The following is a 26,244-nucleotide window of genomic DNA, read 5'->3' as shown; positions in this document are numbered from 1 at the left end:
AAGAAAGTAAGTTGAGCCCTTGTTAGAGCATTATCACAAATTATCACAAATATAATTGCTAAATATGGTAAGCTTATGGTTATGGTAAGGTTAGTTGTTGCCATATCCCATTTTACTTCACATGTACCACAGAGGGCTTAGAAAGTTAGACGGGTGTCATAATAACCAGTAGGATTATTAAGTTAGAAACAATTGCTAAGATCATCTATTCCAACCATCGACCCATCGCGTGTACTCACTAAACCCCATCTCTCAGTGCCACATCTACCCTTTTCACAAAAACTTGACAAGAATTTTTTCCTAATATCGGACCTGAATGTCCATGACACTTAATAAACGTAATAAAGCCAGAGCATTAGACTTTTTTTTTTTCCTGTTGCATCTTCCATGCTCTTTGGCCACACTCAAAGCAAAGGATACTTTTGACACAACATACACAGCAACTGCTTGTGTTTGAAAGCTGCCTAAAACGGTGTGATGCAGTTTAATTGATGCAAGGTGTCATGCTGAAGAAGCAGCACAGGTTATAGTAATATTTGTTATGTTGCTGGAAATAATCTTTAACAGACTTCTTTAATCTTGTACTGTATTGGTCTGTTGTTTGCTGCACTTTTCTTTTTTAAGTAACTGGAGTTGCTCCAGTGTCCCTTGCTAAGAAGAAGTAAGGGTGTTTTTTAGTTGTTTTGTTTTCTTTCTGCATTAAAAAATGGCAAAACAAACAATGCATTCTATAGAGGTTTCTCATGATGAAAAGAAGAATATGTAATAGTCCATAGTAAGTATTGCATTGGATGTTTGTTGGAACAAAATTGAATCAGAGTCTCTATAGATTATAGGCTTTCATTTCCGTTGTGTAGCAAAATGGACGGTTGGCATTTCAGTTTTGGTGAGCAGCAGCATTTTGGTTAAATACCACATTGAGTATACACTGAGAAACATTAAGTTTTTTAGTACTATGTCCAAATTAAAGTGAGCTTTATGAAATGTATTAAATGGACACTGGAGACTGAGATGAAAATTTGTTTCTAAGATAAAGTCAGTATGAGGTCCAAATGAGGGGAGGGAAGAGAGAGTGGAACAGTGGCACTGTGCCATCTTTGCCTTTCATTGTACTGCAGTGTACTCTAGTTAGTAAATACAGGTTGCCAAGAGGTCGAGCAGGAGCCAAACCTTGTGCAAGTGGTGCAGTGTGAGAATAGCAGGACAAATGGTACGGATGAGGTAGCAAAGCACCTGCAACCATACATCACAAAATGCCCTTGCTTATATCCTGGCTTTTCTCACTGCTATAAAGAGCCTTTTGAGACCACAGGCAGTTGCAGTGGGTTTTAAAATGACTTAATTTTCACTAAACTAACAGAACTGTACCTCTCTGAAGATAAAACAAAATGTTTACTTGATTAGATGCTGAACAGCGCTGTAGATCAGAAAACTGTTTTCCATTTGAGGCATTTCAGAGGGAAGACTCTTTGCAAAGGCTAAGTGTTGTGCTTGTGTCAGCCTTTATTAGATAAAGGCTCAAGAGTGTTCTGTGTAAATAAACAATGCAGTACGGTGACTTGTGATTGTTAATGTTTTTATTCATTTATTGCTGTTAGAGTATCCTGCTGAGTGATGATTCCAGTGACACAGATTCTCCAAGTGATGAGGATGGAGAGGATGAAGAATTTTCTCTTTCAAGGGAGGAGCTTCACAATATGCTGCGATTACACAAATATAAGAAACTACATCAAAGCAAATACAGCAAAGACAAAGAGGTAAAAGTCCAGAACTTCCCTATTTCCTTAATTTTCTTTTCTCCTTTATTTGCATTATTTCAACTACTTAGACTTTTTTTTTTTTTTTAAATCTGTAGTATTTTGTGGACTAGAAATAGCCTATAGACTAGAGCGATCTAATGTCAGTTTTATAGAAGGCTTATTTAATTATGTACTAATTGAAAGGCTATTGATACCTTATGCTGAGAATCTCCCAACAGTTTACATAGATAGTATGGATACATGTGTACATACAGCTTCCACAACATCCTGTTATGTTCTTTAGAGCCAACAGGGTGCTGGAATGCAACATTCAGACAGTAGGTATCAAAACTGAGTTACTGTGGCTTAGATTTTAATACAGGTGGTCGCAGTAGTTCATGGCTAAAATTGTATATTTGAACCTACTAAATTACGTTTGCCTCACTGCTGAGGCTGCAAGTAGTGAGGTGATGTTTATCTTTTTGAAAGAGAGTTCCTCGTATTCTTAGTGTTTTCTGTAATTCTTTGGGGTTTTACTTGATTTTATTTTTCTTGTTATACCTTCCTTTTCTATTTTAGATTGTCTTTTTGTATCCACTTTTTTTTATCTCTTCCTTCTAAGAAAATACCTGCTGCATTTCTACATTTTTTCAGATTACATTGGCTCCTTGAAATACCACATAACTGCAGAAGCATTCATACACCCAGCTTCCACATAGCATTTTGATGTTTGTGTATAGCCTGTGCGTAGTTCTTTGGTATTTTAGTTGAACAGTACTTGAAATATATTACATATTTTTATAATCTCCAAACTGCTTAGTCACCTGCTTTTACAGGACAACCTGAATGGTCAATTTGTTCATGTGGAAAATTTTAAATGCCTTTTACCTAAACCTGTCCTTTGATATCTTTTCATGTGATAAAAGTAGGACACGTATGTAACTTGAGAATGCAAGCAAAACAAGTAGGAAGTCCTTGGTTGGACTATTGCATGTAACGTGATGTTTTACTGGGCAGCACCAGTATGGAAAATAATGTAGTGGTGTGTTTTGAAAGTGTAAGCTTCACTACGTGCTTTTCCCGTCTTATTTAACTGAGTGGGTTTGGTTGCCTCTGTAGAACTTGGGGGACTCCTGTGCACAAGTGGTTTCCCTTTGGACTCTCTAATCCCTGGTAACAGTGCTAAATATGGAGAAGTACATTTATTGATATCTTATTTACAATTTCTATATTTTTACAATCTTTATTTCTAAAGGCGTGAACTTGTTTACCTGCTGTTGCTGTTATCTGCTGTATCTGGTTTGTATTAGTGTGCTCATTTACATCTACTTCAGTTGCAGCAATACCAGTACTACAGTGCAGGACTGCTGTCTACCTACGATCCTTACTATGAGCAGCAGCGCCACCTGCTAGGGCCCAAGAAAAAGAAGTTTAAAGAAGAGAAAAAATTAAAAGGTAAAGTCACTCTCCTTGTGTTTTTAGATAATTGCTGTGATTTAATTTCCTTTCTTGTATTATTGACTTTGAAGAAACATTCATGTTTGAACATATTCCAGACTTTTGAGTTTTGGATGGAAAGCTAATGGCTGATTCCATCAAAGAGAAATCAGAAAATGCTGTGCTTTATCTGGCCTCCAGAGAGCTAGGGTAAAAAAAAGATGGTGTAATTGAGAGTTTGTGGTTTTATATTTTCTTTGTGGACCTCTGGGTCTAGAATGAAACTCATGCAATAAGTACTGCATAGCTATTTCTTAGCACTGCTTGGCTGTGTTTCAGAATCCATAAATACTGCTGTGTATCTTGATCCATTTGCTCATTTTCTTTGGAAATTTGATAGTTTTTAGAAAAATATAAGGAACTACCCAGTAACTGATACGGTTATTCCCAAATGTGTAATTGTTCCAGTGAATGAGAAATTGTAGGAAATGAGATTGTTTTCTGGAAATTAGAGGGAACTCAGAATTGATGTCCAGTGCAAGTTAAAATAGAATTATTTCTGTAACATCTCAGCTGGAGTTTTTCAGCTGCATGTTTGCCAGGAAGTACAGTTTCCTTTCTTGACTGAGCTGACAGCATCTGTAGATTTGTAAGGAAGCAGAAAGAGAAGGCTGTGAACTGTCAGTGTAAGGTGAATTCTCTGTAGTGCAAGCACTCATGTTGGAGCTGTGTTTTGAGAAAGTTATTTTGGGCTTCCCTGTATCCTTTCAATCTTTCTGTGAGTTCCTTTAATGCTGTATTTTTCCCACTAATCTTGTAGTGTCCGTATTTTTGCATACTCAAATAGTATGTTTATTATCTGATAACAGCATCTGATAGTTTACTCTGAAAACTGTATTCCCAATAAATGATAACACGTCAATCTCTTTCACAACGATTTGAGACATCTACCAAATGCTCATGTTGTTACTCTTAAATGTCCCTTATGTGTCTGTAAGTAAAATTTTATCACAAGATAAGAAGCATTGTACCAGATCACAGATATTTAATTTCCTAATGAATACTTCCTCATGAAAGGAAACATGCCATAGGAGTTAGCTGCAAAACCATAAAGAAATAAATGTATGGTTCTAGAACTGGAGGCAGAGGTGAGTTTGACTTTTTTGTTGGCTCCACACATAAAGTGCCTTGGATAGCTTAGTTAGGAGAGATGTTGGACTAAATGCAGAAGGTCCCCAAAATAGGAAAAGAAAAATGATTTAATGGTTAATCTTGCAGGAAAGTTGAAAAAAGTAAAGAAAAAGAGGAGACGGGATGAAGATCTCTCTTCAGAGGAGTCTCCAGAACACCACCATCACCAGACCAAAGTTTTTGCCAAGTTTTCTAATGACACACCACCACCCGGGTCCAAGAAAAAGCATATGTCTATTGAACAACTTAATGCTCGTCGGCGAAAAGTGTGGCTTAGCATTGTTAAAAAGGAATTGCCAAAGGTGAGCTTGGTTGATGGCACTACATCATTGATGGTAACAAGAAAGCGGGATAAAAAAAGGTACTGCACATGTATTAATCATCAGGTAATTGTAGGATGTGTTCTTTTATAGGCATACAAACAAAAAGCATCAGCGCGCAACCTTTTCCTTACCAACAGCAAAAAGGTAAGTGTTCAGCTTGATACCAATACTTATATTGAATGTAATCAGCAAACTGTACTCTCTTTGTTTCTTACTGATGATTCTAGCAGGACAGTACAGGAGAAAGATCTGTATGTAAGTAATTTGTATAAGGCTTTTCATTTTTTAGATGTATCATATTGGTGTGTTTTGTAAGCAGTAGAGGAAATAAGCAATATAAATTTGTGTCCTGAAATCTCATTGGCTTTCATAAGATTTACTATGTTTGTTTTTATTTACTGATTTTGATACAATAAAGACTTCAGTACACTGCATTGACTTTTGAACTGCCCATCTATCCAGTAGCTAGAATTTGCTGCTTTAAGCATTCGTGTGTAAATCAAAGAGGCTCTTGGAGGTATTAAAATGTGTTAATTTATGCAAACTTACATAGGAGCTGGGAGTAAAAATGGAACAGTTTTTTTGATTAAGTGATTGCCAAAGGAATTTATTTCCTCATTGGAGTGGTCTCTAAGAAGTGTCAGTATTTCTACCTTGAGGACTTTATTGTAGGAACATTTGGTAATGCTTTTCAAAGCATTTTTAAAGTGTTACACTCAAGTGTGTGATTTATTTATATGCCTAATGAAAAAATTATGTATATGGCTAATGATCATCAGATACAAGATGATGTAGAAAGCATTACGTTCCAAATATACATCAGTAAGAATGGCAATGATTTCTAGGTAAGGAATACAGGAAACAGGTTCTACTTCATTGTGTGCATCCTTACCAAAGACTAGAATTCTTTTTGATGTCTGGACAAATATTCTACGATTATTGTATTTGTAGATATCACAAACTGTATTTTAGCAAGCGAGTGATGCAGCAGACTTAAAGGAATTGGAATTACACTCTTTTTTCCTTTGCTTTCATTTTATTTGGTCATTTGCAATCTCTGTATGGTAGAATTATTGATGTGCAAATTTCAGTGGAGGAAAAAACAACTATAACAAACATCAAACCCAGCAATTTTGACCATTATGACAACGACATTAATTTATATAAACTGGATTGAAAAATGACACTAGTATGCTTCTTTGTGTGATGGTAGGAAAATTGTAGGATACTCCCCCGCTTTTCAGTATATTAAAATGTGAATGTGATTGTGTGCTACCAATATTGTTATTGCAGCAGCCTTATTAAAACAGTGAGTAAAGAGTGTGTGCCACAGAAAAATGTTCGTAGTGGAGTAACATTTGCAGACAGACCTTGAACTCTGGTCTGGAGTACTTTTCATAGATCTACCCACCAGATCAATCATTTTAAGTACCGTGTTGTGCTGCAGCTGTCCTAGGTTTTGGTTTTTTGTATGCATCTCAGGAAGTTCTTGGACATTTATGTTCTCTCTCATCATTTCAAAAGTCAAACTGCTGAGCAAAGTATCACTGTTTTTCTCTTTTGAAGGATCAGATTTGTTTGAAATTGAATGTGATGTACATTGCTGGTTTTCTTTAAACCTGCCCATCTTTCATCTGCATTCAAACCTTATTTCTCCCTAGCTTGCTCATCAGTGCATGAGGGAGGTACGTCGAGCTGCTCTCCAGGCCCAGAAGAACTGTAAGGAAACTCTACCACGGGCACGTCGTCTTACCAAGGAGATGCTTCTCTATTGGAAAAAATATGAGAAGGTAGAAAAAGAACATCGTAAACGGGCTGAGAAGGAGGCTCTGGAACAGCGCAAGCTGGATGAGGAGATGAGAGAGGTAAAGCAAAAACACAGGTTGCTGATAATTAATTTATTGGGTAAACACAGAAATGACCAAACAATTTGGATTTCTAAATCTGGGCCATTAAATTCAGTTGTTTATTCTGTTTCAATAATATTGTATGTATTTCTTTGCTAATTTAAAGTTCTTTACATAATTTGTCCAACATGAGAATCCTTTGAGCTACCTAAATTCTTTACAAATGATTGAGATAGAATAAAGGACACCACATGTCTCACTGACGCACACATGATTCCATGTTAGTTCATGCCGGCCTTTGTAATGATTTGTGCATCTTTCTTAATACAGTGGTCAAGTCGCCTTTTCATTCACATGATATTTTATTTTTCCTGCTGTAAACTAGCATCAGAACTGTCAGAGAATGTGAGCAGGACTGTTGGGGGCCTACAGAGTTGAGAATTTTTCTGTGATGGCCAAATGATCGATTCATTGACCTTCTTAGTGATCAGGGTTGAATTTAAGAAAAAAAATCTTGCCAAAATTCTCTGGTGGATTTACAGTCTTACCTTCAGTATTCAGTGGTGAATTTGCAAACATTGTGTGCCTTAAATTATTAGGTGAATTTTACCGTAGCGTTTTTCAGTTGGAACCTTGGAATGAACAGAGTTTCTGCGACATCTTGCAGAAGCCCAGACAGTTACAGTATCTCAGATGTGTACATTTAATATATTCTTTCACTGTTCTCCTTGGTAATAAATAAGAGAACATTAGAGCTACCTCCTATGATTACATTGTGAGTTTTTTGAACTGTTTGTTTCTTTTACTGTAGACCTCTATGCTGTTTTTTTAATTAATCTTTTAAGTTTTTCAGTGTAAAAAAAACCTTTAATCTTTCTTTTAGGAGATTATGTTGTTCTTTGCCATGATTATGTAATTAAAAAGAATATTTCATGTCTATCAGTATTCTATTTTAATATAGGTGTTTATGGTGGTGGCTAGTTTTTTGTATGCAGCTGATGTCCTGGCATTTTTTAATCAAAATAATGTGCGTAGTATAACCTGGATAGGTTGTCATTTTATTAAATTGAAACTTTTTTTTTTCTTCAACTATATTTTAATCACTAAATCTTTATTCTGTCTTTTTTGTTTGTCTGTTTGTTCGTTACCTGTGACCTTGGTGAATGTTTTTCTCTTAGGCTAAAAGGCAGCAGAGAAAACTTAACTTCCTGATCACACAAACTGAATTATATGCCCATTTTATGAGTCGTAAGCGAGATATTGGGCATGATGGAATACAGGAGGAAATCCTACGCAAACTGGAAGACAGCTCTACCCAAAGGCAGATTGATATTGGAGGGGGAGTGGTGGTCAACATCACCCAGGAAGATTATGGTAAGCAATTTATCCACAGTCCTTCCTATGCACTTTTGAAATTTACTGTATTACTTATATTATTAATCATATTTACAATGTCAGACATAAAATTCCTTCTATATAAGAAGTACGTTTGTAATTACTGAAGCTCATCTGATTTTTATTTTTTTTTTAACTTGGGTTGTTGACTATGCAAAGCTCTAACATGGAGATGCTGTTTTCAGATAGTAACTATTACAAGGCCCAAGCTCTGAAGAATGCTGAGGATGCTTACCAGATTCATCAGGCCCGGGTATGTATCTTTTGAATCCATGAAGCAAAAGAGAAAGCAGAGTAATTGGTAAAGGTACCAAAACCAGAATGTTTAATAGCAGCTAAGTCTAGTAGGTTTGTTTGATTTTGTTGCCCCCTTCTGTGTTCAGACAAGTAGAATAAAGATAAAATATCTGGGGACAGGTTTGTTAACCTTTAATTTCTGGCAAACATCATGTGTCTTAATGTGAAGAGTAAAGCCTTTTACTATACAGTTTCTTGTTAAACATAATCTTTGTGTTCACAATCTTCGTGTTTTCGTAATCTTACATGTTTGTTCCTCTTCTTGTTTAGACTAGATCATTTGATGAAGATGCAAAGGAAAGTCGAGCAGCTGCTTTACGGGCTGCTAACAAGTCTGGTACTGGCTTTGGAGAGAGCTACAGTTTAGCAAATCCATCTATCCGGGCCGGGGAAGATATTCCACAGCCTACTATTTTCAATGGAAAACTGAAAGCTTACCAACTGAAAGGCATGAATTGGCTGGCAAACCTATATGAGCAGGTATGTTAGTACATCTTGCAGATTTTTTAAACTTCTAGGAGAATTTAAGTAATTAGTGGAAACTCATTTAAAAAATTAACAGGTTTTAAAAAATAGACCACATATATTGCATCTGCAATATTTTTAGAAGAAATGAAAATATTATGTAAATCACCCATCAGGATCCTTGACTTTGAACAGAACATAAATTTCAAGATTCCTTATGTGAATATTTACAGAACTGCTTATCATTTAGATTATACACTGAGGAGACTTCTGCTTCTCAGAATTGCATACTATTTTAGGCTTTGGGCAGACTGTAAATTGCAGGCAGTGTTGCCCCTGTGCATATCCAGTTTGCAGTGTGATTGTGATGTGTGGGTAGACTGAGGGGGAAAAAAAACACGGCCTAGAAATGAATGAAAGTACAGATGATGTGAAATATCTCTCAGTAGAGGACCTAAAAGAAAGTAGGTTGCTTCATTTTTCAGGTCCTGCATGGATAAAAAAGTAGTAAGATGGAAGTATAAATTTGTGGATTTTTTTGCAGGGCATCAATGGAATCCTGGCAGATGAAATGGGTTTGGGTAAAACAGTACAAAGTATTGCTCTCCTTGCACATCTGGCTGAAGTAAGTGGATTGTAGTTTTTTTGTGGTCAGCATACTTGATAGAAGATGCAGACTTTTCGCATTTGAATTCTAGATTATAAAGCTTCAATGCCTTAAAAGACATTATATCTATGGCATGTCCGTTTGATCTGAAGTTGTACCTTTAAAAGTTCCTATGTGTATATGACTAGATATGTGTGTACATATATATATACATATATGTATATATAATTTTATGTATAATTATATAAAAATAGGATTGTCACTTATTCGGAGTTACAACATTTCAAATGCAGCAATTGTAAAAGTTTGGTGAGAGTGCAAGTTGCTGACTTAATGATTCACTGACCTTTATGAATCAGAGAGGCTTGTAGAATAAAGCCCAAATTCCAATTCTGAACTTTAAGGCAGTTAGCATGGATTTCTGTACCTGATTGTGGGATTTTTTTTGTCTTTTTGTGGGTTTTTTTTTGAGACGCAGTGATTCTTCTGTGCCAGGACAGATAAACAAAAGAGAAAAAGCAACACGAGCTTTCTTCTTCCTGCAGAAATATATATGTATTGAAAGAGGTAGATAGGTTTAAGGGGGAAAAAAAAACAAAACAAAAAAACAAGTGGCACCCAGCCACTTGCCTTAAGTGGTAGGTATTGGCTGGTGAGAGCAGAAGCAGCTGGATTCGTGACCAAGTGACTGGCCATTGTCTGTGTTTGTTTACGTTGGTTTTTATATACTTTGGATGGTACTATCAACATCGGAATGATGCAGAGCCAAAGGCTCTTAAGCTCATCTGTATGTAAGGGATAACAACTAGATAGGCTTGTCTCCCCATTGCAACTTGAGATTTTTGGAAGCATTTATAGGGCTTTTAACTTTTCCTTCTCTCCCTTGCGCAGAACAGCTTACACCAATACACTAATTATTCATCTTTTTTTTTTTTTCACAAGGAGATATTCTGTTATGATGTGATGGAGCAAAGCTTTCCAGTATCACCTGGTGTTTTTTTCCTTCACAAAATAACAGAGGCTGGTAACAATGTGGAGGTGGCAGCTTTCTGGGAAGAAAAAAATGAACAAGCAAGTTTGAAGCAGTGGTGCTTGTTCTGGGAACAACTTAGCTATACTGAACAAAGACTGTGTTAGATATTAGCTTTGCTCTGTTTAATTCTGTGCCACCATGCTGCTCTGGGAGGAAGTTTTATTATAGTGTGTATAATTCTATCTTAAGTAGCAACCGTTACTTAGCAGTGACAGTACTGTATGACACTATTTCCATGTTCCTTCCCCTCAATTAATTTATGGATGCCTGTTTATTTTTTTTAATGTGTGTATTGCAGAGAGAGAACATCTGGGGACCTTTTTTAATAATCTCACCTGCATCTACTCTTAACAACTGGCACCAGGAGTTTGCCAGATTTGTTCCTAAATTTAAGGTAATAAGCACATGCAAGAAAGTTCTTTTATATTTTCTCAGAAGCAAACTGTTTATTTTCCTGAATTCTTTGGCACATCTGGGTCCCTCATTATCTTGCAGTTTCAAATTCTGTGATGAGCCTGGTTCTGATATTTCTTCGTCGTCCTGTCTTTCTGGAGCATTCATTTATCTAGGGCATGAAAAATATAGTAATTGTGAGAAAGCAAGAATCAGTCAGTTACTGCTTTCCTGTACTCCAGTGAAAAACATTTGAGTGTTTGGAAGGAAGGTTTGTAAGGAATATTTATCACTGAAACAGTAACAGCATTTTAGAAATAAAGGTAGACAGAGATTCTGAAGCTTGTGGCTACATCTGCAAAGAGATTATGGTTTAAATGTTTGAGTTGTTGACAGGGTAACGTTTATTATGAAGAGATCCTGATTAGGTTTTGTAAGCACAAGTAAGTTTAATTCTTACAAAGGATTTATAAAACCAATAGATAAAAACCACCTACTTAGAACTGTAAGTAGCCATTATATCAGTGACACCCAGGCTAATTGTTTGAATGCCTTGGCTACTTAATGAGGTGTGGGAAGACACTTGGTCCCAAAACAGTAGGGACCTTAGCTTAAAACCCAGAGTAGAAAACATGAGAGCCCAACTGGCCCAACTGTCTATTTTCTTTCTGTAATTTGCTCCAACCAGATGATTATATAGAATAGACGAGTATCTTTCATGCTTCTTCTCCATTTGGGAAATGGAATACACAAAATACATCAAAAATGCAGCCAGGCTGCTTGAGACAAGAGATCTATCTTTTTAAGTAGTAGTAGTAGTAGTAGTAGTAGTAGTAGTATAGGCCTGGTTTTCCCTGTTTCTATTATTACGTAGTTGTTTTGTGGGTTAGTTGCATAATACCTTTTTTTTTGAACAAATTGTATTTAAAAAAATAAAAAGGTTTGGATTGTTACTGAATATAAATGTTACCAATTTCTGTTAACCACTTTTTTTCCTGCTTCTTATCATGCTGAAACTTGTAGTCATTTATGCTTATGGTGAATCACAGTGAGTTTGTTTTTTCAGGTCCATGGCAGAATATGGAAAATATGTAAAATAAAAGGCTTAACTTGTTTGTTCATCTGATATATATATATATCCTTATTTCACATAATAATAGTGGATAATAGCATCCTTATTTCACAGTGATTACAAGAATGTTCATGCAACATGATGCATGTCGTGTACAGTAACTTAGAGCTTGCCTGCTAGAGGATGGAGATGCTTCCCAAGCTCAGAAACCAGCATTTCTGCCTTCCAGTCTTGCTTGTAGTCCTTTCATCAGACAGATGATGGCAGTGCACAATTAGTAATAACAACTCTGGCTGCTTTCTGTTCAGTGCAGAGCTCTGTTTCAGAGTAACAGGACCCATAAAACTCAGTTAGAAATGAATGGCCAGATTTTTTGTATTGTTACTGACTATTAAAAAATTGTTTTATTTTTTATGTCTAGACCAGATGTGTTAACTTTCATCTCTGGAAACAGTTCTGAAGTATAAATCCAACAGAGTTGGTATTATTAGGGAGAAACAACTGGGAACATTAAACAGGAGAGCAAGACTTTTTAGTTGTGCAAAGACTTGTTTCTTCCATTAATAACGTATCTCTTTTCATTTTTAGAAACGTGCTTCCAGGCATTTTTAGATCAAGATACGCTGTCTTTATATTAGGCATAAGACAAATGATAATTGTTTCTTGGAATTACATTTCTAAGAACTTTTAAAGTACTTTTTGATTTTTTTTTTTATCTGCATAAGAGAAATTATTCCCTTTTGGTTTTGAAGAAAGCTGTTGTTTTGTAGAATGCCTAGGATGAAATTCTTGAGCAAGTACATCTGTATTTGAAAATAACGCCTTTGTATTTTTATACTGTCCAGGTGCTACCTTACTGGGGAAATCCCCATGATAGAAAAGTCATCAGGAAGTTCTGGAGTCAGGTAATTTTGGCATGCCTGTGTGATTGGACCATCTTGATTATTTGTGCATTATTGCACTTCATTATGCTAAGCAATGTGTGGGTAACGGAGTGCTGTGTTTTCATCCATGTGGTAACCTTTGTTAATATCATGAGGTAGAAAGCCAATCTTGTATTGGAGAGCAGCACAGTACACCACAGTTTAGGGTAGTATGATGTTAGTTGAAGGAATTAGGGCCCTACAAATGAAGCAGGCTGTTTTAATGTCAGGAACTGTTCATTCTGGTTGGATAATTTTACTCAGAGTGCCCAAGGCTGGCATCCCTGCAGACCCGTCAGATTGTTCCTAATTTAACATAAGTAAACAGTATTTTATAGAGTTCAACACCTAGCTCTTGTTTGGTGCATTAGGAAGCATCTGAAATTGGCCAGGGACTGAAGGGCTGAAGTTCAGATCCGCTAACTGAATAACATTGTTGTAGATACTTTGAAAAGTCATCTGGGGAAAAATGAAATAATAAATGAGAGGAAATTATGAAACAGAAGTCTGAAATTACAGCATGTACAGATGAACTCTTCACAGTGTGCTTAGATTCTGTGAACATCTGATTTTTACTTTGTGTTTGTAGAAGACATTATATACTCAGGATGCTCCTTTCCACGTGGTGATTACCAGTTATCAACTGGTCGTGCAGGATGTGAAGTATTTCCAGCGCGTGAAGTGGCAATATATGGTGCTGGATGAAGCACAAGCACTCAAGAGTAGCTCCAGGTAATGAATGAACTGGAAAAACATCTTTTCTTTCTAACAATTTGTAATGGGAATATAAAAAATACAAATACAGAAACAGATGTAAGACATCAAGTGTCTTAACATAGTTTAAGTATGTATATAACTGCAACTCTGTGGCAGTGGAATGATCCACAATATTTCTCTTCCGAACATGTTAACATAATTAAAAAGTGACTGTGGAACAGAAGTATGAATAAAGTACAGAACTGTGAAAGTAAATGGTATTAAATGCTGTTCACCTTTGTCTTGACTACTCATACAATTCTGCCACATGAACAGACTGTAGTCTTTAGTGTGCATTTCTTATGTTTGCTCCATTAAATGCATTATTTTGATTACTTTTCCTGTGGCACTTCCAACCCTTCTAATGAAGGTTAGAACCCTATGAAGTTGCAATAAAGCCCCATATTTGTCATAATGCTCTGTGTCAGAAAACTTTCTTTTGATTTGAGTGGAGATGTGTCCATTTCTACTTTTGTAACTGCTTTCTCATAACTTTTCCCCATACTGTCACTGTACACATCAAATCTCAGTTCCATAAGCTCAGGATTCCTTTGGATGGAGACTCACTCAGACTGAAATCTGCCTTTCCAGCATTTTTTTTAAACTGCCCCTCCAAGACTGTAACATACAGCCCAGCACCCTTTTCACAGTGTCCCATAGACTTAGTATTGTAAAGTCTGAAAAACACACAAGATTATGATTGATAATAACTGTCTTTTGGGAAGTTAATTATTCTGATGATAAGAGTTTATTATCATTTGTATTAAAAGTGAGTTAAAACATACTTAGATAAATAAAATAAATGATGTGCATTCCTTTGTATTTTGTAAAAGGCTACTTCCTTCTGTAATTCCCTTTTGAAATTGGGCAGTAGTTATGATGTTATTACCCAATGACCTCCAAGGTCACTAGAAGCAGTTGGTCTTAAAATTCCTTATTTTTTATATCCCACAAAAACAATTCTCATGACTTTTTTTTCTCAATTTTATTCATCAGTGTTCGCTGGAAGATCCTACTGCAGTTCCAGTGTCGAAATAGATTGTTATTGACGGGGACCCCAATCCAGAACACAATGGCTGAGGTATTCATAAGCTCACAAGAGCTGGCTTTGCTTTATCACAAGATCGTGTCCTAAATGTCTGTGAACAGTTGAGAAACCTGTTGTATTTGTGTGGGATCATGTCTTACACACCACTTGCCAAACAAATCCCTAGTATCAGGTCTGCAAGGGCATAATCGAATAACAGTAAAGCTGAAGATATCTAATAGTCAGTAATGCCTAGGTTACAGGATAAAAAATAGCTCTGGTAGCTGTTGCTGTTGGGAAGAATTTGGCTGAGTTTCATTTTCAGTTTCCCTGTCTGGTGATCAGGTAAAGTGGCTTAGCTTATAAAGAGCTGCAAGAATGTGGGATCCTTAGTTAGCTTATCCGCAGCAGAATGACTTTTGCTGATACGCTATTTTTTTCTTTTCCTTTGTAGCTGTGGGCCCTGCTGCATTTTATCATGCCAACATTGTTTGATTCCCATGAAGAGTTTAATGAGTGGTTTTCTAAGGACATAGAAAGTCATGCAGAGAACAAATCTGCCATTGATGAAAGTAAGCGCAGTGTTTGATTATGATGGTTTGTGTATTGAAAATCTGTTGTCTTTTCCAGCTACCAATGAATAAACTTTCTATCATTCTGTGCATGGGAAGTGTCTTCTAAGGCAGAGCGTACATTAGTGAGATTGGGACACTGTGTTGTGTTTTCCACTATTTGTCAGAATTTTTGTTTCTGATTGCATCATGCATAATGAATAGAAAGGCACATGGCGGAGGTGGTGGTTTGATTTCTGATGAATCCTCCCACTTACCAATGCAGGAGAACAAATACTTCAATTATTTGTGAATTTCTTTAGAGCCTATCATTTTGTAGGCCTTGAGAGTATGTTACAAGCTTTCTAAATAAATTTTTATTTATAGAAGGCACTGAACACCTTTTGAGCTTCAGAAGTATAAAAATTATTTGCTGGAAAAAAAGAGTAAGTTTCACAGTAAATTTCAAGGAATAATTATGTTGAAAAATCTAGCTACATGATATAGGTAATTTTTGTTGGAATAGAACACAGCACAGTTGGATCTTGTCACAGAGGTTAAGGTTTTAGAGTTCCTAAATAACCCAAACTATGTCCTTCAAGAACTCATATTAGTGGAACTGGCTGAGCAGTAAGTAGTAGTAGTAGTTTCCTTTTCTGGTGAAGTAATTGTTCCTTTTTCACATTTCCTTGTGTTTCAGACCAGCTATCCCGCTTGCACATGATCCTGAAGCCTTTCATGTTGAGAAGAATCAAGAAAGATGTGGAAAATGAGCTGTCAGATAAGGTGAGAAAAAGTATTGATCCTTAATTAGAGTATTTCAACTTATTGTCGTAGCTCTGTTATCACATCTGCTTTTTACAGGCTGACTTGTCCCTCTGTAATCTAAAATTTGGTTGTAGACCTTCTGCTTCTGGCATCTCATTCCAATAACGTCAATCATCCTAAGCAAGATATACATAATGGCAACATCAGGCTCTTCTCTCTTGGGTTGTAATTTCTTCTTAGTGGTGCTGGATGGACTTGTGAACAACATGTCCCATGGTTTTGGGTCTAAGAGACGTGCTTTTTTTTTAAGTACTTGTTAGTTTCAAAACTGGAACTCTTCAAAACGAAGATGCAAATGTGGTATTTTCAGTAGCTTCTTAATTTTCTTGCTTTCTTTGTTGTGTTCATGTACTTGTAAAGGTCTGTCTCTTGTATTGTTAACTAAGCTTTTCAAAACAGCTGATGGTTAAGTGCTTTCCAGACTGGATCCTGAAATACAGATATGAACACAACTGCATGTATATATATATTTGAGAATGTTAAGAATCACTTAATAGGAGTTTTCCCTGCTTTGATTGTACTGATGTGGTCATGCTTTACTTCTGAGAGAGAAAAAGCTAAAACTTTATTATTGTTTTGCAGATTGAGATTCTTATGTACTGCCAGCAGACAAGTCGACAGAAGCTGTTGTATCAAGCTCTGAAAAATAAAATCTCTATCGATGACCTCTTGCAGTCCTCAATGGGCACTACACAGCAAGCACAGACCACTACTAGTAGTCTCATGAATCTAGTCATGCAGTTCAGGAAGGTAAGGCTATTTTATGTAACAATTTAAGAAGTATATTCCATTGTTAGCTGACAGCTGAAGTACAACTTCTAGAAAACATCATATTAAAAAAACTTATGCTGTAAACATGCAAATTTGTGTGTGGTTCAGTTGTCTTTCTAGAGCAATGTTGCACTGTGTTGGGTTAGAAGAGCTTCAGGCAAATGCTTCTTGCATCTGGTTCCATATCGGTTGTTGAAGACATCATTTACTTGGGGAAGAGAGGGAGTAGCCGTGAAATGAATAGGAAAATATACTATGCGGTGTTTGATTTGAAATTCTAGCCAATATTAGAGTGATCGGTAGTCATAGTTGTGTTCGGATATGAATGCTGCACTAGCCTGAATTCAACTCTTCTTTATGTCTGACACTCCCTTTCTTACAGGTGTGCAATCACCCAGAGCTATTTGAGCGACAAGAAACTTGGTCTCCATTTCACATCTCCTTAAAGCCATACCCAATTTCAAAGTTCATCTACCGTCATGGACAGATCAGGGTCTTCAACCACTCACGAGACAGGCAAGCAACTCCACTTCCTCTCCAACTTAGTATATTTAGTAGTATGACTTAGACTTATTTTAGCTTTGTACACATTAATTAACACTGTTACCTGGTGAACTTTAAATAGCATTTGCCAAGCAATGCATTTTCTTTCATTTATACAGCTGTTAAACGTCTTATGTCTGATTTTCATTCTTACTGGAATCCAGATCATCAGATATTCCTTTGATTGAATAAGAAAGTGGGTAAAAGGAATTTAAAGTAGTTGCTAATGATGTATAATAGAACTATCTTTAATAGAATTTCAGAAAAAAACTTCTCCCTTCAGCAGTTTTTGATGTGTAAGGAAGCTATCGGTATCTGCTTGTAGTGACATGATATGTTGTGAGTATGTACTTGTGCACTGACAGCTTTTAATGCTTACCTTGGATGAGTAAAAGCTGCCTGAGTGCACTTTGCTGATTTTTCTGACTGGCAGTTCCTGAGCAGTCTGTTTTTGTGCTCAGTTTGAGAATGCTCAAGACAGAGATGAAAAAGACATGTTTGAAGATGTGACTAACTGTTCTCCTGCGTAAAATGCAGTTCAAAAACAGCGGTGTTTCTCAGTGTCAGACTGACAATAATGCATGTGCACTGCTGATTCTATGCAATTCCACATATCCAGAGTGCAGCAATACTTACTAAGAATGGGATTGCTGGTTACTTTACTTTTTTTGCTGTTTGTGTGATTGAATGCTGTATGCATTGACACCTTCTTAGTGTTTTTGTTTGTTTTGTTGCTTTCATTTTCAGGTGGTTACGGGTTTTACTTTCGCCATTTGCACCAGACCACATCCAGCAGTCTCTCTTCCATAGGAAGGGTATGTTTTATAATCCTGGGAAGCAAGCCAGGTTGCACACTTGTATGTGAGGTGTAATATGTTGTTTAGGGACAGAACTGAAAGGTCGGATCAGTCTGTCCTCTGAGATAATCTGATTAGAATTTGTTAGAATTCTTTTAGCCTTTCTACCTGAAGAGAAGGGCACTTAGATGGGCCTGAAAGGCTTTATTAATTAACAGTGGAACATGTCTTCTCTGCTCTCTGCTGTACCTGTTGCATCCTGTACTCACTGACATTCTCCTGCCAGTTCCTACATCTGCATCCAACATGTTTGACTCACTGTTTGGGTGAGAGAGGGAGTATGTTTGGCAGACTGTCCGTAGGAGTGCATGTTCTACTTAGCTCTCTGGCTGATGTGTGATCACAGTAACAAATGCATAATTGCCTGCTGATTCCTTGTAGGTCAAATAAATGTCCTTAATGATTGCATGTTTTTCTGGTCCAGAATAAGTTTGTCTGTAAATACCCTTCCCTTGCCCAGACTGGAAAATGAACAGTAACTTGGAATTGGGAAACAGCAATTAAGCTTTATTTTTCAGAATTTCTGAGAGATCTAGGTTAAATTAGAATCTCCTGGTCATGCACTCAGAGTAGCTGTATTAGAGAATGTGTATCTTTAATGGAGTTTACCACAGTTGAAGTGTATTCATTCTTTTAGCTATGGGTGTCTGTAATATGTCCTGGCCTAACTTCAGTATTTCTGTGACATAGGCATCAATGAAGAAAGCTGTTTCTCTTTCCTCCGGTTTATTGATGTCTCGCCAGCAGAAATGGCAAACCTCATGAATCAGGGACATTTAGCCAGGTGAGGACAATATTTTTTTTCTCTCTCTTAATAATTGTAGGAAAAATACAGGCGATGTTAAGGTATCTCTGTAAACCTGCATTTACTGTGCCTCCTAATATTTGTCATCTATCATTAAGGAATAAGTAAACTTGTTTTCTCCAGGTGCAGGAGACCATTATGTGAGGTAATTTTTTTATGCCTCTGTGAGAGAAACCCTCTATTGCAAAGATTTTACATTCCAAATATACAAGATGATCAAAGGGCAAGGGAAGAGTTTGCTTAGGATCACACTGTGGGTTGTTGTCATTATGAAGCATGAAATCTAGACTTCTGAAGAATGTTTGCAGTAATGCTCATCAGTTGCACTTGAACGTGTATTTAACATGTGTGGAATAAGCTTGCACTGTGATAGTTGTTCATCCAGTACATATCTTCTCTTCTCCACATGTCCTGTTTTTAATGTAGATTTAAATTCCTTGGCACAGGCTGAGAATGGTGGATTTTTAATATTTTGAACTGACTTGACTTGGAAAGGAAGGGAAAAAGAATCATCTGTTTAAGATGGTGTTTTCCATAAGTGACAGTACTATGGGTGACATTTAGTAGTGACTGTAAGAATTTTCAGATAAAAAGCAAGTATGTATTAATAAATGAAGATGTGCTCTTTAGGGCTTTGTTTTACTCTCTTACTGCTGCAGTTATTTTTGACAATTTGTTTTACTGTGTTTCAGTAGCAGTATAAATTTCTGTCTGAATGATCTTTGTGACAAACTCTGCATTATATAAATACATATAAATAAATAAATACAGGTTGCCATGAGCAATACGTACATGGAATAATTTGCAGAGAAGTCAGAATGCAATTTTAGGAAGTAGTGGCTGACTCAAACTTGACCCTTTTAAATGAAGTACTTCCAGTTGTATTCTGATTTCATCATTAAGGTTCAGTTTAAGCCTTTATAGAAAAATGAAAATAAAAATTAGCAGATGACCAGTAAAAATCCTCAAGTCAGAACACTCTCAGCCTAAAGTTCTTAAAAAAAACAAAACAAAACAAAAACCTAAAAAACATTTGTGTCAAATGAAATTATTATTGTTAAATGTTTTCAAGCTTTTGTTTCACGAAATGGTGAGTAAATGTGTCTGCTGTGGTTTGTTTCAGATGGTTAGCTCTTTTCCTGTCTCTGAAAGCCTCCTACAGGCTCCATCATTTGCGTTCCTGGGTGGAACCAGAAGAAGAGAAACAGCAGGACTCACACTGTCTAAAGAACAAGGATTTCTTGCTTGATGTAAATTTCCCACTGTCTTTCCCTAACTTGCACAGCTGCACTTTGCTGCAGGTAAGCAAATCCCCATGAGGGAAGAATGGCGTGAACCTCTTGTTGTTACAAAACAGAAGGAAACACAAAATTAGAAACAAGATAGCTTTATTAGTACCCTCTCTTAGATGAAGTATGGAGTGCTGTACAAAAAAATGGTTTGACTACTGTCTTCTTCTTGTGTAGCAATACATTTAAAAACTTGCTACTCAAAAATAAATTTGATGAATTAGAAGTCTTAAAAACTTTATTGGAATAGCTGAATTAAGCTTTGTCAGAGGCAGATTCTGTGTGTAAGCCTGAGAGTTTTTTGTAGTTTTTTCTGCATGTAATCTACTTGTTTAATAAGTATAATCAACTCTTCTCAAATTCAGTACATTGTTGCAGCTGGTGGACACTTGTCCACCATTAGCAATGTTCGCCTTTCTATTCTACCATTTGTTTCTGTTGCTGGCTAGTAGATTACAAATGTGTTCATTTTACTGTGTAGTGCAAGGTTGTTTTCTCTGAGCCTTACTCTAGGATGTGAGTGAATGTTTTGTCACTTACAAACTTGTTGATTTCTTGAGTTAAATTTCCATCAAGTTGTTTCACTGGAATATAAGATCAAAAAAAGATTAGCATTAGGGTCAGGAAAACAGCTAGCATATAGCTGAAATTCTCCTCTAGTGGCAGTCATATTTGCAGTGAAAAAATCTTTTCTGAAACATTGAGATCTTGCCAAATATCTCTGGGGAATATTGCTTCGCTTCATGAGTCTGCAAGGGGAAAGGAGATAGCCAGAATTCAATTGAACAGCGTGTAGAGGAAGTTGAAATTGAAGACACATAAGCAGTAGGAAACCAACCTTGAGCTTGGTGTCATGTTTTGCATCGTTAACAGCAAAGCCAACAAAATGAGTTTTTCTAGTTATCAAACAAAGATCGAGCCAAGTGAGTGTGTGTGCCAATTAACTCTGCCTGTTCTGGTGTTTAAATATTCTGCAATTCCCGTTCTAGCCTGATAAAATGTCTAAACTGTGGATTTGCTTGTGAAATATTTTTTTTTAAGTTGTATTCAGCCATTTGAATACTGTCTGTGTAGAGCTTCTGTCTCGGAAACTATACTGGAGCTCTGTCCTCTCTAGAGTATGGCCAAGGAAAACTTGTGTGTTGTAGAAAATGTTGCAGTCTAACAAAAGGAAAGTAGGAGATGGTATCATTGTAGGCCATTATAAGTCTGTTGGGCAAGCACAAGTAAATGCTGAAATAAAAAATTTATAGTTTGCTATAGAACAGAAGATGGTCTTACATTACAGATGTGAGATGTGGAATATGCATATCTAGCTTTTAATACTAAGAATGAAATGAAAAATAAGTGGATAGACTTGAGACTCGTCTGTACCACAGTCTGGCAGGTCTTAGATGTGTGGTTTTGTTTCTCCAAATAAATCATTTGTGTTGTTTCATGATGCTGTTACTGGTGTCTCTGGGGTTCCCAGGGCTGTGACTGTCATAAGTTGTGTTTCACAAAGAAAACAGCCAGCTGAGGAGTAAAGTTCATAAGCTTGTGCAATACAGCGTATTTGTGATAGCCCCAGTAAAGAGAAAGGAGGTTTAGCCTTACAGTTATGAAGGATTCCTTAGAAGTCTTTAACCTTCATTATAGACAAGTTTCTACTTGAAATCATGTTTAAAAAAGTGACGTTTCCTGAATTTTTCACGTAACTTATGTGCAGAGTTTCTTAAAAATGTGCAAAACTGAAGTTGGTGTAGAAGATCAAGCAGTCCTTCGCATTTCTTTCTGTTAACAGGACACTCTTTTTTTAAATCTTGGCCCAAATTTGAGAAATTTTTCAAGTCAAACTCCCTGAGGCTTCATCCAGGGCTTTGCAAGATAGGAACATGTAGGGAGTGGGGAGGGGGAGAAACAGAGGAAAAAGGAAATGGTATAAATCTGGAAAGGCTTTTCTTAACTGCTCAGATCAGCATTTCCTATGTAAGAGGCAAACTATGAAAATAAGTCAGTAGACCAAAAAAGCCTCCTTTTTAAATGGTTCAATCTAAAATTGCAGTAACATCTGTCTAAAGCTGGCATGAGTTTTTTCATGTGGACACAGGAGTCCCTTGCAGTGTTAGGTCTGTTCATTTGCCTTAGCAGTTCCACACGTGTATTGATTTGTATATGTTGATTGAAATTAATATGAAGTCTGATCTGTTGAGATGAACCCTTTTCTCCTTCGCTTTCCTTGTTCTCTTTGTATAAAACCTTAGTGAGTTTAGGACAGTGCTGGTAGCCGTAGCCCATATTTGCAACCCTGTCTGCTAGATAGGAAAGCCTCCTTCAGCACTTACTGTGATTGCATGGTTGCAGTGGACACGTACATGCATGTTTAACAGTCTTGTCTGTGTGTGCTTAGCTTTGCTGTACTGAGATATAGGAGCTATTTTAGAGCCATGCCTGTGTTCTGCTCTGTAACCTTATCCAGGCTTTTCTACATGGGTGACCAATGGCAAGCTTGTTTCCACTGTACGAGAACTGCTTCTAATACTGTCTGCATGTAAAAATAATAATTTTATTTTGGGTACCTTGTTGGAAGATTTATTCTTTCTTTACTTCTTCCTGTGTACTTCTAGTACCAGCTATACCTTGTATATGGGCCAGGGGAGAAATGAACTTTAACCTAAAGAAACTCTTCTGACTAATAGCTTGCTGTTGCTAAGAGAAGCCAGTCTTCTCCTCTGACCCTTGTTTTCGTTTCTTTACTCCCAGCTGCTGGATCCTGCCTGCTCTGATACGTGCCCTTGCACTCAGAGCCCTGAATGAGCCATCTGCAGTAATTTTCCTTCTGTTGAATTTGTTCTCTCATTTTTTTGCATAGCTGAATATTTGGTATGCAGATGTGTAAGTTGGCCACAGCTGTGTATCCCCAGCCTTGCACTGTGCACTATGCTATTTCAGCACAGTCTGTTTTACCAGGTGATGGAAAGGATCACAAAACCATGTAGTGGACGAGCAAGGGTTTGTTTTCATCTTGATCCACTTCTTAATGTGCAGTTCTGCCAACAAGCAGAAGGGGCTCTGTCGGTGTGGGAATGAACGTGTGAAACAGTTTCTACTTAAGATAGTACTACTGATACAGAGTTGCAGCTGAGTAAGAGCCTGCTTAGGATCATGTTATCCTATGTGGGTCAAGCCCTGCTGAGCGTCAGTGGAAGTCTACTGTCAGCCTTTTCAGACATCTTACATAGAGGAGCAGATATTCAGTAAGAGTTGGAACTTTTTGCTTGATCACAAGTAATACTGGTAGCAGCAGGAAGATCAGCCTGTGTGCTAGGATTGTTTGTATTTCGTAGGTGGTCAGAGCAATTAGTACAGTAAAGCTATTTATCTCCTTTGTCAGGAGGTTCCAACTTATTTTGCTTATCTCTTTCCTTTAGTGTAATTCTTATTACACTATTTCTTTTGTTTTCTTCTTTTGAACTGTGAACTAACCCAATCAATGTAAAGATCAGGTGATGGTGTATAGATTTTAACTAGTGGAGTCACCTGTGTGCTAGCCATCTGCTTCTTGATCAGTGCATCAGCATCTGGAAATAGGGCCAGGAATGTCCATGGTAGGGTACTGCTGTGGCTGATTGGACGTTCTTGAACGTTTTTGAGATACTCTGGATATAAACTTTCCTAAGTGTGGCTTGATGTTCAGAGTTCCAGACACTGAAATTTTAGAAAATTGGGAGTTCCTGTTGATTGAAAGTAGCATGTTGTGAATTTTGGTGCAGTACGATCTGTGGCAAAATAAGGGCATGTTCTGTGATCTTACGGCAGCAAGGAGTTTGCCTCTTAATGTTTGCTTTTTGCTGCTTGTTTCCTGTAGTATGCAGAATAACGATGTTATGTTCTTGCTGTTGTAATTGCATTGAGTATAACAGTTGGTTGGTAAGAATGTAGAAGAGCTGGAATAAAAACAAAGCAGTGGAAATGGCTTAGTCTATAAGCAATTAATTTCATCATTTGATGCAGCCGTTAACAGTAATAAAGGAAATATAACTGATGCACACAAAGAAAGTCTAGTTGTGTTGTCTGTTCTTCTTCTGTGTAGTTGGGCATCTTCAAAGAGTTGTCCTTGATTTAAACTTGAGTGTTGACTGAATGGACCCCACTTGTCAGCAGGGGCAGTCAGTATATTGTTCTATATCAAAAGGACATCGATCCTCTTGCAAATTCCAGGTTTTACACATTGGTATGTTCATGTGTCAGTAATTGTGCCAACACTTGAAAGTTTTGGGGGTAACATTCAGGGCTCTTTTGCATTGGAAGGGAAGAAAAAGTTGGAAAAAGTGAATGTCTAAAGATTGTCCAGTGTTATTTAGTGTCTTAAGTTTGTTTCTGGGCCAGATTTCATTTATTCCCATACTTCAGAATAAATAAAGGAGCAGCTAGAAAATGGCTTGAGAGTTAGATCTGCTGGAATATATTCCTTCATTATAAAAACTATGATCCGAGGGTTCAAAAAAGAAAAAAACAACAACAACAAAACTGGTTTCTAGTTCCAACTGAGTGTAAAGATAAATACGGGTATGAGCTATGCTGATTCCAGGCATTCCAGTATTTGAATGTTGTGGTAACTGCACAGAGATCTTGTACATTACCACCTCAGAAGATGCACAGAGTTTCTTCTTTCCAAGAGAAATACTTGGAGACTGTTCTTTTTCTGTCTTTCTTGTACGCGATTGCAAGATTTGAACGGAGTTTTTCATTAGAAAGATAATAACTTCTCCATTTTAAATTTGTTTTTAGAACCTGGTGTTCAGTAGCCACTGTAAAGCAGTTACTGGCTATTCAGATCATGTCATACATCGAAGGAGATCAGCTACCTCATGTGTACGGTGCTGCCAGGTGACTGAGCTGCCATCCTTCCTGTGCATAGCCAGTCCACGGGTAAGTCCAAGTGAAGTTATAAATTATGTATTTTCTATTGTTAGAATTTTGTTAGAATTGTGTCATAGGAACAGGATGATCTATTGCCTTCTTTTGGTTGGGTAAAAATTGTTGTGAGGATATCCTTTTGCTACTGTATTCTATAGTGCTTTTTTCATAGAGGAAGTGACTGCAGTGGCTAATGAAGGGAAAAGGAAAGTTGTGAGATGCACCCAACAGCAGTTATTGTGACATACGTAGATTTCACTTTCTCTCTTAATAATAAAAGCAGTAAAATAACAGAAAAAGATTGTGAGGTTGATTCTTCCCATCTAATCTAATGGGTGCGTAAGTATGAATGGAATGGAGTGATTGTTTGATGAATTCTCATGACAAAGGGAGCTGAGAAGTAATGCATTTTTCGAGAAGGGTGCTGAGTTTATCTTGTTGCATCAGCTTATGCTCCAAAAAAGAAACACCAAATTGTAGTATAAGTGGACTGAGTAAAAAGTTCAAGATTTTGTGGATATTATTAAATGGTACTGCTTGGGATTGTCTATCAGCTAGTAACTGAATTTTGGAATTACTTTAGCTGAAGATTTCTGGGCTGACACAGGGGACCTGCAGAAGTCCGTGGCTATTGTGTTGCTGGATCTTGGCAAAGCTCGACAAAATACTTAAGATTCAAATCTGGGCTTGAATCTACCATTTGTCATCATAATAGATAAGCATATCTATAGAGAGTTTCCACCTTCAGAATGACCTTTTGTGAAAAAGGAGGTTTTGACCTATGCTCTTGTTAAAAGATAAATCACCAAACGTTGTTTCTCCTAATCGCATGGATGAACATCAGATTTGAGGAAACAGCTGAAAGTAAGATAAACATGCAGTGGATGCCACTGTGCTGAGTTCTATAGCATGCTGAATGAGTTACAGAGGTAAAGTTCCACAGAAATCTGGCTGCTGGGCACATCTTTGGTCCTGCTAAAGATAAGAAAGCTGAAGCTGTGCTCCACCAAGTAGGCAGTATGTAGTTAATTTAGTGTAGTTGTGTCTCTGGATTATTTTTTCTCTGCCATGTAGTTCTTTGCTCTTCTCAACTTAAGTTGGTGAATGAAGTCGTGTGGATGATATCTCCAAATCAACAAACGTTAATTAATAGCACACCTTATCTTGTATTGCTTCACAGTCAAATAAAAGGGGGG

At 37.0% G+C, this 26,244-nt stretch overlaps 1 protein-coding gene across 3 annotated transcripts in view; it reads left to right on the top strand.

Annotated features, from left to right (window-relative positions):
• Window positions 1–26,244, top strand: part of INO80 (INO80 complex ATPase subunit) — a 53,960-nt gene that overhangs the window by 7,130 nt on the left and 20,586 nt on the right. For all 3 annotated transcript variants that reach the window (XM_015864248.3, XM_015864251.3, XM_085550272.1), the window contains exons 5-25: window positions 1,599–1,757; window positions 3,074–3,194; window positions 4,455–4,669; window positions 4,781–4,834; window positions 6,352–6,555; window positions 7,716–7,911; window positions 8,118–8,185; window positions 8,500–8,709; window positions 9,239–9,319; window positions 10,633–10,728; window positions 12,645–12,704; window positions 13,312–13,454; window positions 14,475–14,559; window positions 14,960–15,077; window positions 15,757–15,842; window positions 16,467–16,634; window positions 17,038–17,171; window positions 17,946–18,013; window positions 18,746–18,839; window positions 19,984–20,161; window positions 24,920–25,060. In XM_015864248.3, coding sequence (XP_015719734.1) covers window positions 1,599–1,757; window positions 3,074–3,194; window positions 4,455–4,669; window positions 4,781–4,834; window positions 6,352–6,555; window positions 7,716–7,911; window positions 8,118–8,185; window positions 8,500–8,709; window positions 9,239–9,319; window positions 10,633–10,728; window positions 12,645–12,704; window positions 13,312–13,454; window positions 14,475–14,559; window positions 14,960–15,077; window positions 15,757–15,842; window positions 16,467–16,634; window positions 17,038–17,171; window positions 17,946–18,013; window positions 18,746–18,839; window positions 19,984–20,161; window positions 24,920–25,060 — 2,679 coding nt within the window. The remainder of the gene's footprint in view (window positions 1–1,598; window positions 1,758–3,073; window positions 3,195–4,454; window positions 4,670–4,780; window positions 4,835–6,351; window positions 6,556–7,715; window positions 7,912–8,117; window positions 8,186–8,499; window positions 8,710–9,238; window positions 9,320–10,632; window positions 10,729–12,644; window positions 12,705–13,311; window positions 13,455–14,474; window positions 14,560–14,959; window positions 15,078–15,756; window positions 15,843–16,466; window positions 16,635–17,037; window positions 17,172–17,945; window positions 18,014–18,745; window positions 18,840–19,983; window positions 20,162–24,919; window positions 25,061–26,244) is intronic.

The sequence above is a fragment of the Coturnix japonica genome, chromosome 5 (assembly GCF_054131305.1).
Source record: "Coturnix japonica strain WE chromosome 5, WE-NBRP24, whole genome shotgun sequence".
In the NCBI taxonomy this organism is placed as follows: Eukaryota; Metazoa; Chordata; class Aves; order Galliformes; family Phasianidae; genus Coturnix; species Coturnix japonica.
Note: the sequence above shows the minus strand (reverse complement) of the source record. Positions and strands in the feature narration are given on the sequence as shown.